This window comes from Salmo salar, chromosome 20 (assembly GCF_965601325.2).
Source record: "Salmo salar chromosome 20, fSalSal1, whole genome shotgun sequence".
NCBI lineage: Eukaryota > Metazoa > Chordata > Actinopteri > Salmoniformes > Salmonidae > Salmo > Salmo salar.
The window spans coordinates 58,109,549-58,121,715 of record NC_138310.1 but is presented as its reverse complement, the minus strand read 5'-3'; the positions used below and the strand labels follow the sequence as shown (position 1 = coordinate 58,121,715).

The following is a 12,167-nucleotide window of genomic DNA, read 5'->3' as shown; positions in this document are numbered from 1 at the left end:
CTGGGGAAGTTTGTAGGGGATTGGGACATGGAAAACATGGATGGAAACAGACTGGGGGATGACATTAGAAACCACAAAGAGGGAGATATTAAATAAAACAAATCTAGATGGAAATTGTTGGTGACATGGGGACAGTCAAATCCTTTGTGGTCATTCAAACAGATGGGCACCCGTGGAAAAAGAAGGGAAAGGGGGGTGAGGTCAAATGGGCCAGGGGGGTTAACAACATCCTTATTTGGGGTTTTGGGGGGAGGTGGTGAGGAGGGGGTGCTAATAGCAGCTCTTCCAGTCATTTTTTTTTTTTTTTTACGAATGAATGAACAGGCAGATAAGCACTGAGCCGGGCTTTGTAAAGGGTCTCAGAGGAGAGAGAGGCTGAGGGGAGAGCTGGGCACAGACAATAGACTCAACAGAACACCATTATCATTGGTATGCTGTTAGAGAGTCTGATTTCAGGATTCAGTCTGTCAGAAAACTAACATCAGGGTCAGAAAACCTGTGAACTACATCGGATTTTTTACTTTGTTTTGGCTGTTGTGGACACTGGTGTTTGTGGTGTGATTCCTGTATGGTTTGGTGAGCGCAGTCCAAACTGAGCACAGTGGAAGTAGAACTGGAAGTGCTTCTGGACCTGCTGGGAATCTGTTGTAAGAAGCAGCCTCTTCACCTGGACTCGAGGATGATGCTCAAGAAGGTCCGCTTCAAGGTAAGCTATTATTCTCTTATGTTGTTTTTTTAGTCAGGGTATGTGTATGGCCCTGTGTTTTGGTTAATCATGTCCCATGACCTGGATTCTATCATTTATTTAAAGCTTTTTTGTTAAACTGTCCATTTTATTTTTATGTCAGATGGTTCAGCTTCATCCTCAAACAATTGCTTTCATTTTTGGTCTAATTCTCATTTCTGGAAAAGGGTTCAAATAAAAATCCAGGTCATGTGACATGATTAACCAAAATACATGGCCCTATTATGATGCATGAATGATTCTAGCAATGGTATTGCTTTATTAGACATTTGCTGAATCTTTTCTTTTTACATCAAGCTTAGGAACTTAAAACCAATGACCTGAAAATACTGTATTTGAAATTCAACATTCAACAGCTGTGTACTGTCCATGTCACCTCTGTGTCACATGTTTGGCCAGCTTACACTGATTGCCCGTGCTCTGACAGACCATTATACGGTAATACACCCTCTTGATGAATCCAATCTAATATGATGAGATTCATCCCTTTCGCATTCCACAGAGGGTAGTCACAGAGGAGATGGAATGTTGTATTTACTCAGCAGATTACAGTTGGTTATCGCCACTTATTCACAGGCGGTGAACATTGACCTTAGCGCTGCTGTTCAAATTAGGCCTGCTGTTGTGGCCCATGTGGTGACACCTAGGTGATAATTATGACACTGGGCTTCTCTTCCTGGGAAAGATAACACAACCTCTTGGTTGGAGGTTGCCTGGGTTAGGGCTTGGCGTTGAGCGTCAACAACAGATGATCTAGTTAACTTTGAGTAGGGGTTTAATGGTGTGGTTTAATATCATCATAAGACTGTCAGTTTCCTCTCTACTCTGAACATGTGGACTTTTTTGACACCATGATATACAGTGCATTCGGAAAGTATTCAGACCCCTTGACTTTTTCCACATTTTGTTAAGTTACAGCCTTATTCTAAAATGGATACAATAATTTTTCCCCCTCATCTATCTACACACAAAACCCCATAATGACAAAGAGAAAACAGGTTCATAGAAATGTTAATGTTTATTAAAAATAAAAAACAGAAATAGCTTATTTACATAAGTATTCAGACCCTAAATTGAGCTCAGGTGCATCCTGTTTCCAGTGATCATCCTTGAGATGTTTATACAACTTGATTGGACTCCACCTGTTGTAAATTCAATTGATTGAACATGATTTGGAAAGGCACACACCTGTCTGTATAAGGTCCCACAGTTGACAGTGCATGTCAGAGCAAAAACCAAGCTATGAGGTTGAATGAACTGTCCGTAGAGCTCCGAGACAGGATTGTGTCGAGGCACAGATCTGGGGAAGGGTACCAAAACATTTATGCAGCATTGAAGGTCCCCAAAAACACAGTGGCCTCCATCATTCTTCAATGGAACAAGTTTGGATCCACAAAGACTCTTACTAGAGCTGACCGCTCAGCCAAACTGAGCAATCAGGGGAGAAGGGCATTGGTCAGGGAGGTGAGCAAGAACCCTATGGTCAATCTGACAGAGCTCCAGAGTTCCTCTGTGAGGATGGGAGAACCTTCCAGAAGGACAACCATCTCTGCAGCACTCTACCATTCTGGCCTTTATGGTAGAGTGGCCAGATGGAAGCCACTCCTCAGTAAAAGGCCCATGACAGCCCGCTTGAAGTTTGCCAAAAGGCACCTAAAGTGCTCTGACCATGAGAAATCAGATTCTCTAGTCTGATGAAACCAAGATTGAACTCTTTGGCCTGAATGCCAAGCGTCACGTCTGGAGGAACCCTGGCACCATCCCTACGGTGAAGCATGGTGGTGGCAGCATCATGCTGTGGGGATGTTTTTCAGTGGCAGGGACTGGTTGACTAGTCAGGGTTGAGCGAAAGATGAACGGAGAAAAGAACAGCGAGATCCTTGATGAAAACCTGCTCCAGAGCACTCAGGACCTCAGACTGGGGCAAAGGTTCACCTTCCAACAGGACAACAACCCTAAGCACACAGCCATGACAACGCAGGAGTGGCTTCGAGACAAGTCTCTGAATGTCCTTGAGTGGCCCAGCCAGAGCCTGGACTTGAACCCGATTAAACATCTCTGGAGAGACCTGAAAATAGCTGTGCAGCGACTCTCCCCATCCAACCTGACAGAGCTTGAGAGGATCTGCAGAGAAGAATGGGAGAAACTCCCCAAAATACAGGTGTGCCAAGCTTGTAGTGTCATACCCAAGAAGACTCTAGACTGTAATCTCTGCTGAAGGTGCTTCAACAAAGTACTGAGTAAAGGGTCTGAATACTTATGTAAATGTCATATATCAGTTTTGTCATTTTTATACATTTCCAAAAATTTCTAAAAACATGTTTTTACTTTGTCATTATGGGGTACTGTGTGTAGATTGATGAGGGAAAACATTTTTTTTAATTCATTTTAGAATAAGGCTGTAATGTAACAAAATGTGGAAAAAGTCAAGGGTCTGAATACTTTCAAACGGTATTGCGCTCTTTGTCCCTGAGAAGGAGCTTCCTATTTTTGGTCATTCTCACCTGTCATCCGTCCCTTCAAGACTGCCACTTTTCCTGTGCATGGGCCATGAGAGAGAGTGTGTGTGTGAGAGACACAAAAAGAGTGTGTGTGTGTGTGTGTGTGTGTGTGTGTGTGTGTGTGTGTGTGTGTGTGTGTGTGTGTGTGTGTGTGTGGTGGTGTGTGTGTGTGTGTGTGTGTGTGTGAGAGAGAGAGAGAGAAAGAGAGAGCGAGAGAGAGACAGTGCCAGAGATAGAGAGACAGAAGGAAAAGGAAATTGGATGCATTCTGTGAGAGTATGTGGAATTTCCTTCTCATGACGCTACAAACAGTAGTGTTGCTGTTATGAGTGAGAGACCCACTCCCTCCTAAACAGACCATCATCATGCTTTTGTTGGGGTCTGTCCTAATCCTATCACTCACATGTTGTTTTACGGAGGCCTAGCAATCCTATTTGTTTCCATTTCCTAATGCAGCTCATGGTACTCAAAGGTTTATAGTGAGACCACTGTTTGAATCTTAAAACAAAATCAAATCAAATCAAATGTATTTATATAGCCCTTCCCTGATATCTCAAAATGCTGTACAGAAACCCAGCCTAAAACCCCAAACAGCAAGCAATGTAGGTGTAGAAGCACGGTGGCTAGGAAAAACTCCCTAGAAAGGCCAAAACCTAGGAAGAAACCAAGAGAGGAACCAGGCTATGAGGGGTGCCCAGTCCTCTTCTGGCTGTGCCGGGTGGAGATTATAACAGAACATGGCCAAGATGTTAAAATGTTCATAAATTACCAGCATTGTCATCTAATAATAATCACAGTAGTTGTCGAGGGTGCAACAAGTCAGCACCTCAAGAGTAAATGTCAGTTGGCTTTTTATAGCCGATCATTGAGAGTATCTCTACCGCTCCTGCTGTCTCTAGAGAGTTGAAAACAGCAGGTCTGGGACAGGTAGCACGTCTGGTGAACAGGTCCGGGTTCCATTGCTGCAGGCAGAACAGTTGAAACTGGAGCAGCAGCACGGCCCGGTGGACTGGGGACAGCAAGGAGTCATCATGCCAGGTAGTCCTGAGGCATGGTCCTAGGGCTCAGGTCCTCAGAGAGAGAGAAAGAAAGAATGAAAGAAAGAGAGAAACAAAGAATTAGAGCGAGCATACTTAAATTCACACAGGACACCGGGTAAGACAGGAGAAATACTCTAGATATAACAGACTGATCCTAGCCCCCCGACACATAAACTACTGCAGCATAAATACTGGAGGCTGAGACAGGAGGGGTCAGGAGACACTGTGTCCCCATCCGATGATACCCCCGGACAGGGCCAAACAGGAAGGATATAACCCCACCCACTTTGCCAAAGCACAGCCCCCACACCACTAGAGGGATATCTTCAACCACCAACTTACCATCCTGAGACAAGGCCGAGTGTAGCCCACAAAGATCTCCGCCACGGCACAACCCAAGGGGGGCACCAACCCAGACAGGAAGACCACGTCAGTGACTCAACCCACTCAAGTGATGCACCCCTCCTAGGGACGGCATGGAAGAGCACCAATAAGCCAGTGACTCAGCCCCTGTAATAGGGTTAGAGGCAAAGAATCCCAGTGGAGAGAGGGGAACCTGCCAGGCAGAAACAGCAAGAGCGGTTCGTTGCTCCAGAGCCTTTCCATTCACCTTCTCACTCCTGGGCCAGACTACACTCAATCATAGGACCTACTGAAGAGATGAGTCTTCAGTAAAGACTTAAAGGTTGAGACCGAGTCTGCATCTCTCACATGGGTAGGCAGACCATTCCATAAAAATTGAGCTCTATAGGAGAAAGCCCTGCCTCCAGCTGTTTGCTTAGAAATTCTAGGGACAATTAGGAGGCCTGCGTCTTGTGACCGTAGCGTACGTGTAGGTATGTACGGCAGGACCAAATCGGAAAGATAGGTAGGAGCAAGCCCATGTAATGTTTTGTAGGTTAGCAGTAAAACCTTGAAATCAGCCCTTGCCTTAACAGGAAGCCAGTGTAGGGAGGCTAGCACTGGAGTAATATGATAACATTTTGGGGTTCTAGTCTGGATTCTAGCAGCCGTATTTAGCAATAACTGAAGTTTATTTAGTGATTTAAAGTAGAGCATTGCAGTCGTCCAACCAAGAAGTAACAAAAGCATGGATTCATTTTTCTGCATCATTTTTGGACAGAAAGTTTCTGATTTTTGCAATGTTACGTAGATGGAAAAAAGCTGTCCTTGAAACAGTCTTGATATGTTCTTCAAAAGAGAGATCATGGTCCAGAGTAACGCCGAGGTCCTTCACAGTTTTATTTGAGACGACTGTACAACCATCAAGATTAATTGTCAGATTCAACAGAAGATCTCTTTGTTTCTTGGGACCTAGAACAAGCATCTCTGTTTTGTCCGAGTTTAAAAGTATAAAGTTTGCAGCCATCCACTTCCTTATGTCTGAAACACAGACTTCTAGCGGGGGCAATTTTGGGGCTTCACCATGTTTCATTGAAATGTACAGCTGTGTGCCATCCACATAGCAGTGAAATTTAACATTTTCGAATGACATCCCCAAGAGGTAAAATATATAGTTAAAACAATAGTGGTCCTAAAACGGAACCTTGAGGAACATCGAAATTTACAGTTGATTTGTCAGAGGACAAACCATTCACAGAGACAAACTGATATCTTTCCAACAGATAAGATCTAAACCAGGCCAGAATGTGTCCGTGTAGACACAATTTGGGTTTCCAATCTCTCCAAAAGAATGTGGTGATCGATGGTATCAAAAGCAGCACTAAGATCTAGGAGCACGAGGACAGATGCAGAGCCTCGGTCTGACACCATTAAAAGGTAATTTACCACCTTCACAAGTGCAGTCTCAGTGCTATGATGGGGTCTAAAACCAGACTGAAGTGTTTCGTATACATTGTTTGTCTTCAGGAAGGCAGTGAGTTGCTGCGCAACAGCTTTTTAAATTTTTTTGAGAGGAATGGAAGATTAGATATAGGCCGATAGTTTTTTATATTTTCTGGGTCAAGATTTGGCTTTTTCAAGAGAGGCTTTATTACTGCCACTTTTAGTGAGTTTGGTACACATCCGGTGGATAGAGAGCTGTTTATTATGTTCAACATAGGAGGGCCAAGCACAGGAAGCAGCTCTTTCAGTAGTTTAGTTGGAATAGGGTCCAGTATGCAGCTTGAAGGTTTAGAGGCCATGATTATTTTCATCATTGTGTCAAGAGATATAGTATTAAAACACTTTAGTGTCTCCCTTGATCCTAGGTCCTGGCAGAGTTGTGCAGACTCAGGACAACGGAGCTTTGGAGGAATACGCAGATTTAAAGAGGTGTCCGTAATTTGCTTTCTAATGATCATGATCTTTTCCTCAAAGAAGTTCATGAATTTATTACTGCTATAGTGAAAGCCATCCTCTCTTGGGGAATGCTGCTTTTTAGTTAGCTTTGCGACAGTATCAAAAAGAAATGTAGGATTGTTCTTATTTTCCTCAATTAAGTTGAAAAAATATGATGATCGAGCAGCAGTGAGGGCTCTTCAATACTGCTCGGTACTGTCTTTCCAAGCTAGTCGGAAGACTTCCAGTTTGGTGTGGCGCCATTTCCATTCCAATTTTCTGGAAGCTTGCTTCAGAGCTCGTGTATTTTCTGTATACCAGGGAGCTAGTTTCTTATGACAAATGTTTTTAGTTTTTAGGGGTGCAACTGCATCTAGGGTATTGCGCAAAGTTAAATTGAGTTCCTCAGTTAGGTGGTTAACTGATTTTTGTCCTCTGATGTCCTTGGGTAGGCAGAGGGAGTCTGGAAGGGCATCAAGGACTCTTTGGGCTGTCTGAGAATTTATAGCATGACTTTTGATGCTCCTTGTTTGGGGTCTGAGCAGATTATTTGTTGCGATTGCAAACGTAATAAAATGGTGGTCCGATAGTCCAGGATTATGAGGAAAAACATTAAGATCCACAACATTTATTCCACGGGACAAAACTAGGTCCAGAGCATGACTGTGGCAGTGAGTAGGTCCAGAGACATGTTGGACAAAACCCACTGAGTCCGAACGCCTTTTGGAGTGGGTCTGTGGACTTTTCCATGTGAATATTAAAGTCACCAAAAATTTGAATATTATCTGCTGTGACTACAATGTCCAATAGGAATTCAGGGAACTCAGTGAGGAATGCTGTATATGGCCCAGGAGGCCTGTAAACAGTAGCTATAAAATGTGATTGAGTAGGCTGCATAGATTTCATGACTAGAAGCTCAAAAGATGAAAACATTGTTGGTTTTTTTTGTTGTAAATTGAAATTTGCTATCGTAAATGTTAGTAACACCTCCACCTTTGCGGGTAACGGGGGATATGGTCACTAGTGTAACCAGGAGGTGAGGCCTCATTTAACACAGTAAATTCATCAGGCTTAAGCCACGTTTCAGTCAGGCCAATCACATCAAGATTATGATCAGTGATTAGTTCATTGACTATAACTGCCTTTGAAGTGAGGGATCTAACATTAAGTAGCCCTATTTTGAGATGTGAGGTATCACAATCTCTTTCAATAATGGCAGGAATGAAGGATGTCTTTATTCTAGTGAGATTGCTAAGGCGAACACCGCCATGTTTAGTTTTGCCCAACCTAGGTCGAGGCACAGACACGGACTCAATGGGGATAGCTGAGCTGACTACACTGACTGTGCAAGTGGAATACTCCAACAAAGCTGGCAGGCTGGCTAACAGCCTGCTGCCTGGCCTGCACCCTATTTCATTGTGGAGCTAGGGGAGTTAGAGCCCTGTCTATGTTCGTAGATAAGATGAGAGCACCCCTTCAGCTAGGATGGAGTCCGTCACTCCTCAACAGGCCAGGCTTGGTCCTGTTTGTGGGTGAGTCCCAGGAAGAGGGCCAATTATCTACAAATTCTATCTTTTGGGAGGGGCAGAAAACAGTTTTCAACCAGCGATTGAGTTGTGAGACTCTGCTGTAGAGCTCATCACTCCCCCTAACTGGGAGGGGACCAGAGACAATTACTGTTTTCTTTAAAGTATTTGTTATTCATCTGTCAAAAACATGTTTCGATATTCAATAATTTCACAGAGACAAGTGGAATGAATTATGTATTGTACCACCATTAGCCGAACGTATTTAGGTTTCTTGACCTAGTGAATCATATTATAGCCCATGCTTTATACCTGTTTGGGGTTTCCACCTCTAATTTTAAACTATCACTGTTTTACACTAAACTCCCACTAGGTGGCACTCTTGTTACATCATGTTCAGATCCCTGCTGTATATCTCTGTATGGCTCTGGGTCCATAATGTATCAGGAATCTCATTTAGGATCAGTTTTACCTTTAGATCATAATGAATAAGATTACATGGACAGGGGGAATCTGATCCTAGATCAGTAATCCTACTCTAAGATGCTTCATACATACAACCCTCATGTTGAAAGGACAGAATATCCAACTGATACTTGGTCCTTTCTAGCTGTTGAGCAGTCTGTTGCTAAGAGTGAACTAGAATGGGAGAATACATGAAGGGATAGTGAGTTTTGCTAGTTGTTTTAATTCCTCATGGCAATACTACTCAAGGTGGTCTGTTGTCACATTGCCAGCATAACAATATTAGAACGGAGAGTAATCTCCTACTGACAGTGATTAACCTATTTAGCAGAGAGCAGCTACGATCATTCATATGGTCATCTTGAGTTCTCACTTTATGCGGATGTTTATGTAGAAAATACTAAGCAACTAACGTAAAAGGATATGTGGCTACAGAATAGTAACATTTTACACATTTAGCCTGCAGCTGGTAGAAATATTGAATAATCCACTTGTGCTTCTGGAGAAACGGTGACCCATTTCCTTGGAATTTCTGAATTCCCACTATATTGTAGTCTGAAATCACTCAATGAATTTCCAGCCCAGACTGCGGTACTGTTCCAGACCTGGAATAGGTTGTTTTGTTCACCGATTGAGACGCTGAAATCAGCTCAAAGGATCAAGTCAGTGCCTATCAATCCTTTTGATGTCTGTAATGAACGTTTCCTTCAAATTAGACCCTGGGCCCGTCATACATGCTCCCACAAAGCCAATAGAAATTGAGTGGGAGGGGGGTAGGAGAAATATGCTATTCATTAAAGATGAAAGGAAAGCAGAGGCAAGCTGTTTACTGACACAGCCTGTCTGTCTTCATTTAGTTTAACAGTGTACTGTAGGGTTGCATACCAAATGGCACCCTAATCCCTACATAGTGCACTTGAATAGGGTGCAATTTATCATGCAGCCTATGTGTTTACAGTATGCAGATCAACAGTGGGCTGTAGATAAAGTGCATATTTAATAGTAGCTCCTGAGAACATTGTGTGTATTTATAGGGTATTTATAGTCCAGTGGACATGGTTGGGAGTGAGTGAAGCTCTGAAGAACCTTGGGGGGGCTCCCGAGTGGTGCAGCGGTCTAAGGCCCTTCATCTCAGTGCTAGAGGTGTCACTACATACCCTGGTTCAATTCCAGGCTGTATCACAACCGGCCGTGATTGGGAGTCCCATAGGGCGGCGGACAATTGGCTCAACGTTGTCCGGGTTAGGGTTTGGCCGGAGTAGGCCGTCATTGTAAATAAGAATTTGTTCTTAACTGACTTGCCTAGTTAAATAAAGGTTAAATAAAAAATGAAAAACCTTAATGCGATCAATAGAATAGTCGTGGATGTAGAGAGGCACTCTGTTGCAACCACCTGGATGAGGAGAGAAAGAGATGATAAGGTTAAAGAGGTGATAAGGTACACTATATTTTCTCGTCTAATGTCTGTGTAATGGTACCATTTATTATGAATCTTTTTGATACAAGTAATGTATACCATACCTACAATACATTCACAGATGATCATTCTCCCTAGCTTAAAATAATTCCTCATCATTTGCACACACGCACACGCACGCACGCACGCACACACACACACACACACACACACACACACACACACACACACACACACACACACACACACACACACACACACACACACACACACACACACACACACACACACAGTGGTTTGGGGTGGAATTTGGCTCTCTGCTAGTCTATCTCTGTGGGGAGGTTAATTACATTTAAATAGACGGTTTAGACTTAGGGAAGCACAGACCACGCAAGGTTGATGAAAGAGTGCCGCTGCTCTCCAATCCACAGCTAGCTTTTTAGGCAAATAGTTCTCTCCATCCTAAATGACTTCTACATGTTATAAGGGCTTTCCAAATATCTGACCCACTTCTGCCTACCTGCTAATGCTTGACCATCTTTCATTGAATTTCACTTTGATATATATATATATATATATACAGTATTTTTAAATCAGGAAAATAATATGCTTTTTCAGAGGCTATATGAGCTATATTTGTGGCTATGTTGTTGGCGTGCTTGTATTATGTCTGTGTTAGAGCCAGGCTGACAAGCAGCAGTGTCACTGGTTAGGTCAGCCATGACAGCTTGAACCAATTATGACAGCTGAGTCTGAGGCTCTGAGCATCTACAAACAGCAGACGTCTGCAGTTTACGTTCACTTTGAAAATAATAGACATTGCCATTATGTGATTAGTAACTGCCCCAGCTAGTTGTTGTATTATAAGCTGTTTTCACCACTTACTATGTTTCAGTCATGTTTGACTCAGTCAACCAAATGAGCTGCAAAAAATATAGAGTTTGCAATATAAGATTTTAAGGAAGAAATAGACTTCTTTATTTTATGTTGAAGAAGTGAAGCATCTGGTATTAAAATGCAGGAACGCAGTAGGTCAAAATAACTCATTGGATGCATCTTTGGGGCTGTTTCGGTGTAGAGGCGGAGAGAGTCTGAGCCGTTCAGGACATATCTAAGAACACAAAGAACACAATTATATCTAGCTCTCATGTTATGAATGACTCTTTGGGAAAAGGTGGAGGTCCACTCCACGCTATGCAGTCACTGCCCTGTTATATGAGCTGCTGCCCCTCTACACTCTTAGAAAAAAAGGTGCTATCTAGAACCTAAAATGGTTGTTTGCCTGTCCCCATAGGAGAACCCTTTGAAGAACCCTTTTGGTTCCAGGTTCTATCTGGAACCAAAAATAGTTATCCTATGTGGACAGCTGAAGAACCCTTTTGGAGTAGAGAGTAAATTTCTCTCGTCCAATGAATAGTCCCAGCTCCCAGCACCTTACAGTAATTTTAATCTCCTCCAAAATATGCTAGTGACTCAAGGTGAAGTTGTTTCTGTAGGCTTTGTGAGAACAAGTCAGGATTTCTTTAGCCAGAAGAATGACTGCCTTGTGTCCTGCTAGGAGTGGTTGACAGCACAGGAAAACTGAGAGAGAGAGGAGAGAGAGAGAGAGAGAGAGAGAGAGAGAGAGAGAGAGAGAGAGAGAGAGGAGAGAGAGAGAGAGAGAGAGAGAGAGAGAGAGAGCAGAGTACAGGACACATTGCGTTCTCGCTCTTTTTGTCATGACAGTGTGATGTGAGAGAGCGTGTTCAGGACAGGGGAGAGAAGAAGGAAAACAAACTCCTGCTGCACCTCTCCCTCTATCTGGATTCCATCCAGGCTTTTTTTGTTTGGGTTTTGCTGTACATGAAGAAGACTGACAGTGGTGCCCTCTGTGTGACAAGCTGTGTGTTTGCTCAGTCCTGCTGTTTTTCTTTTGTTGTTACTGGAAACTTGCCCTTAGGTAAAGTCAACGTCCGTCATGCTTTGTTAGAAGGATTGACTTTTTCAGACTGACAATCAGCTAGGAGAGAAGTGGTGTATGAAAGACTCCAGGTGAGACACACTACCTTGTTTGTGTTAGCTGCATGTGTAAATCTGTCAGTAGTCTAAAGGTTCATTGATGAGTTTGTCTATTGACATGCTATTCAATATAGTTTATTCTGTATTTTCTGTTGCTGGTTTAAAGGAGGGAGAATCATGAATGAATGAACTAAT

General features: G+C 43.0%; 1 protein-coding gene across 13 annotated transcripts in view; it reads left to right on the top strand.

Annotated features, from left to right (window-relative positions):
• The first annotated feature begins 362 nt into the window (after positions 1-362).
• LOC106580939 (pleckstrin homology-like domain family B member 1) overlaps positions 363-12,167 on the top strand; it is a 107,645-nt gene continuing 95,840 nt past the window's right edge. For 7 of the 13 annotated variants that reach the window (XM_082966578.1, XM_082966587.1, XM_082966579.1 and 4 more), the window contains exon 1: positions 363-706. In XM_082966578.1, the coding sequence (XP_082822704.1) occupies positions 680-706 (27 nt within the window). In that variant the 5' untranslated portion in view covers positions 363-679. Of the gene's footprint in view, positions 707-11,703; positions 12,006-12,167 lie in introns of those variants that run through there. The other 6 variants (XM_082966588.1, XM_082966582.1, XM_082966589.1 and 3 more) reach the window with 2 other exon arrangements.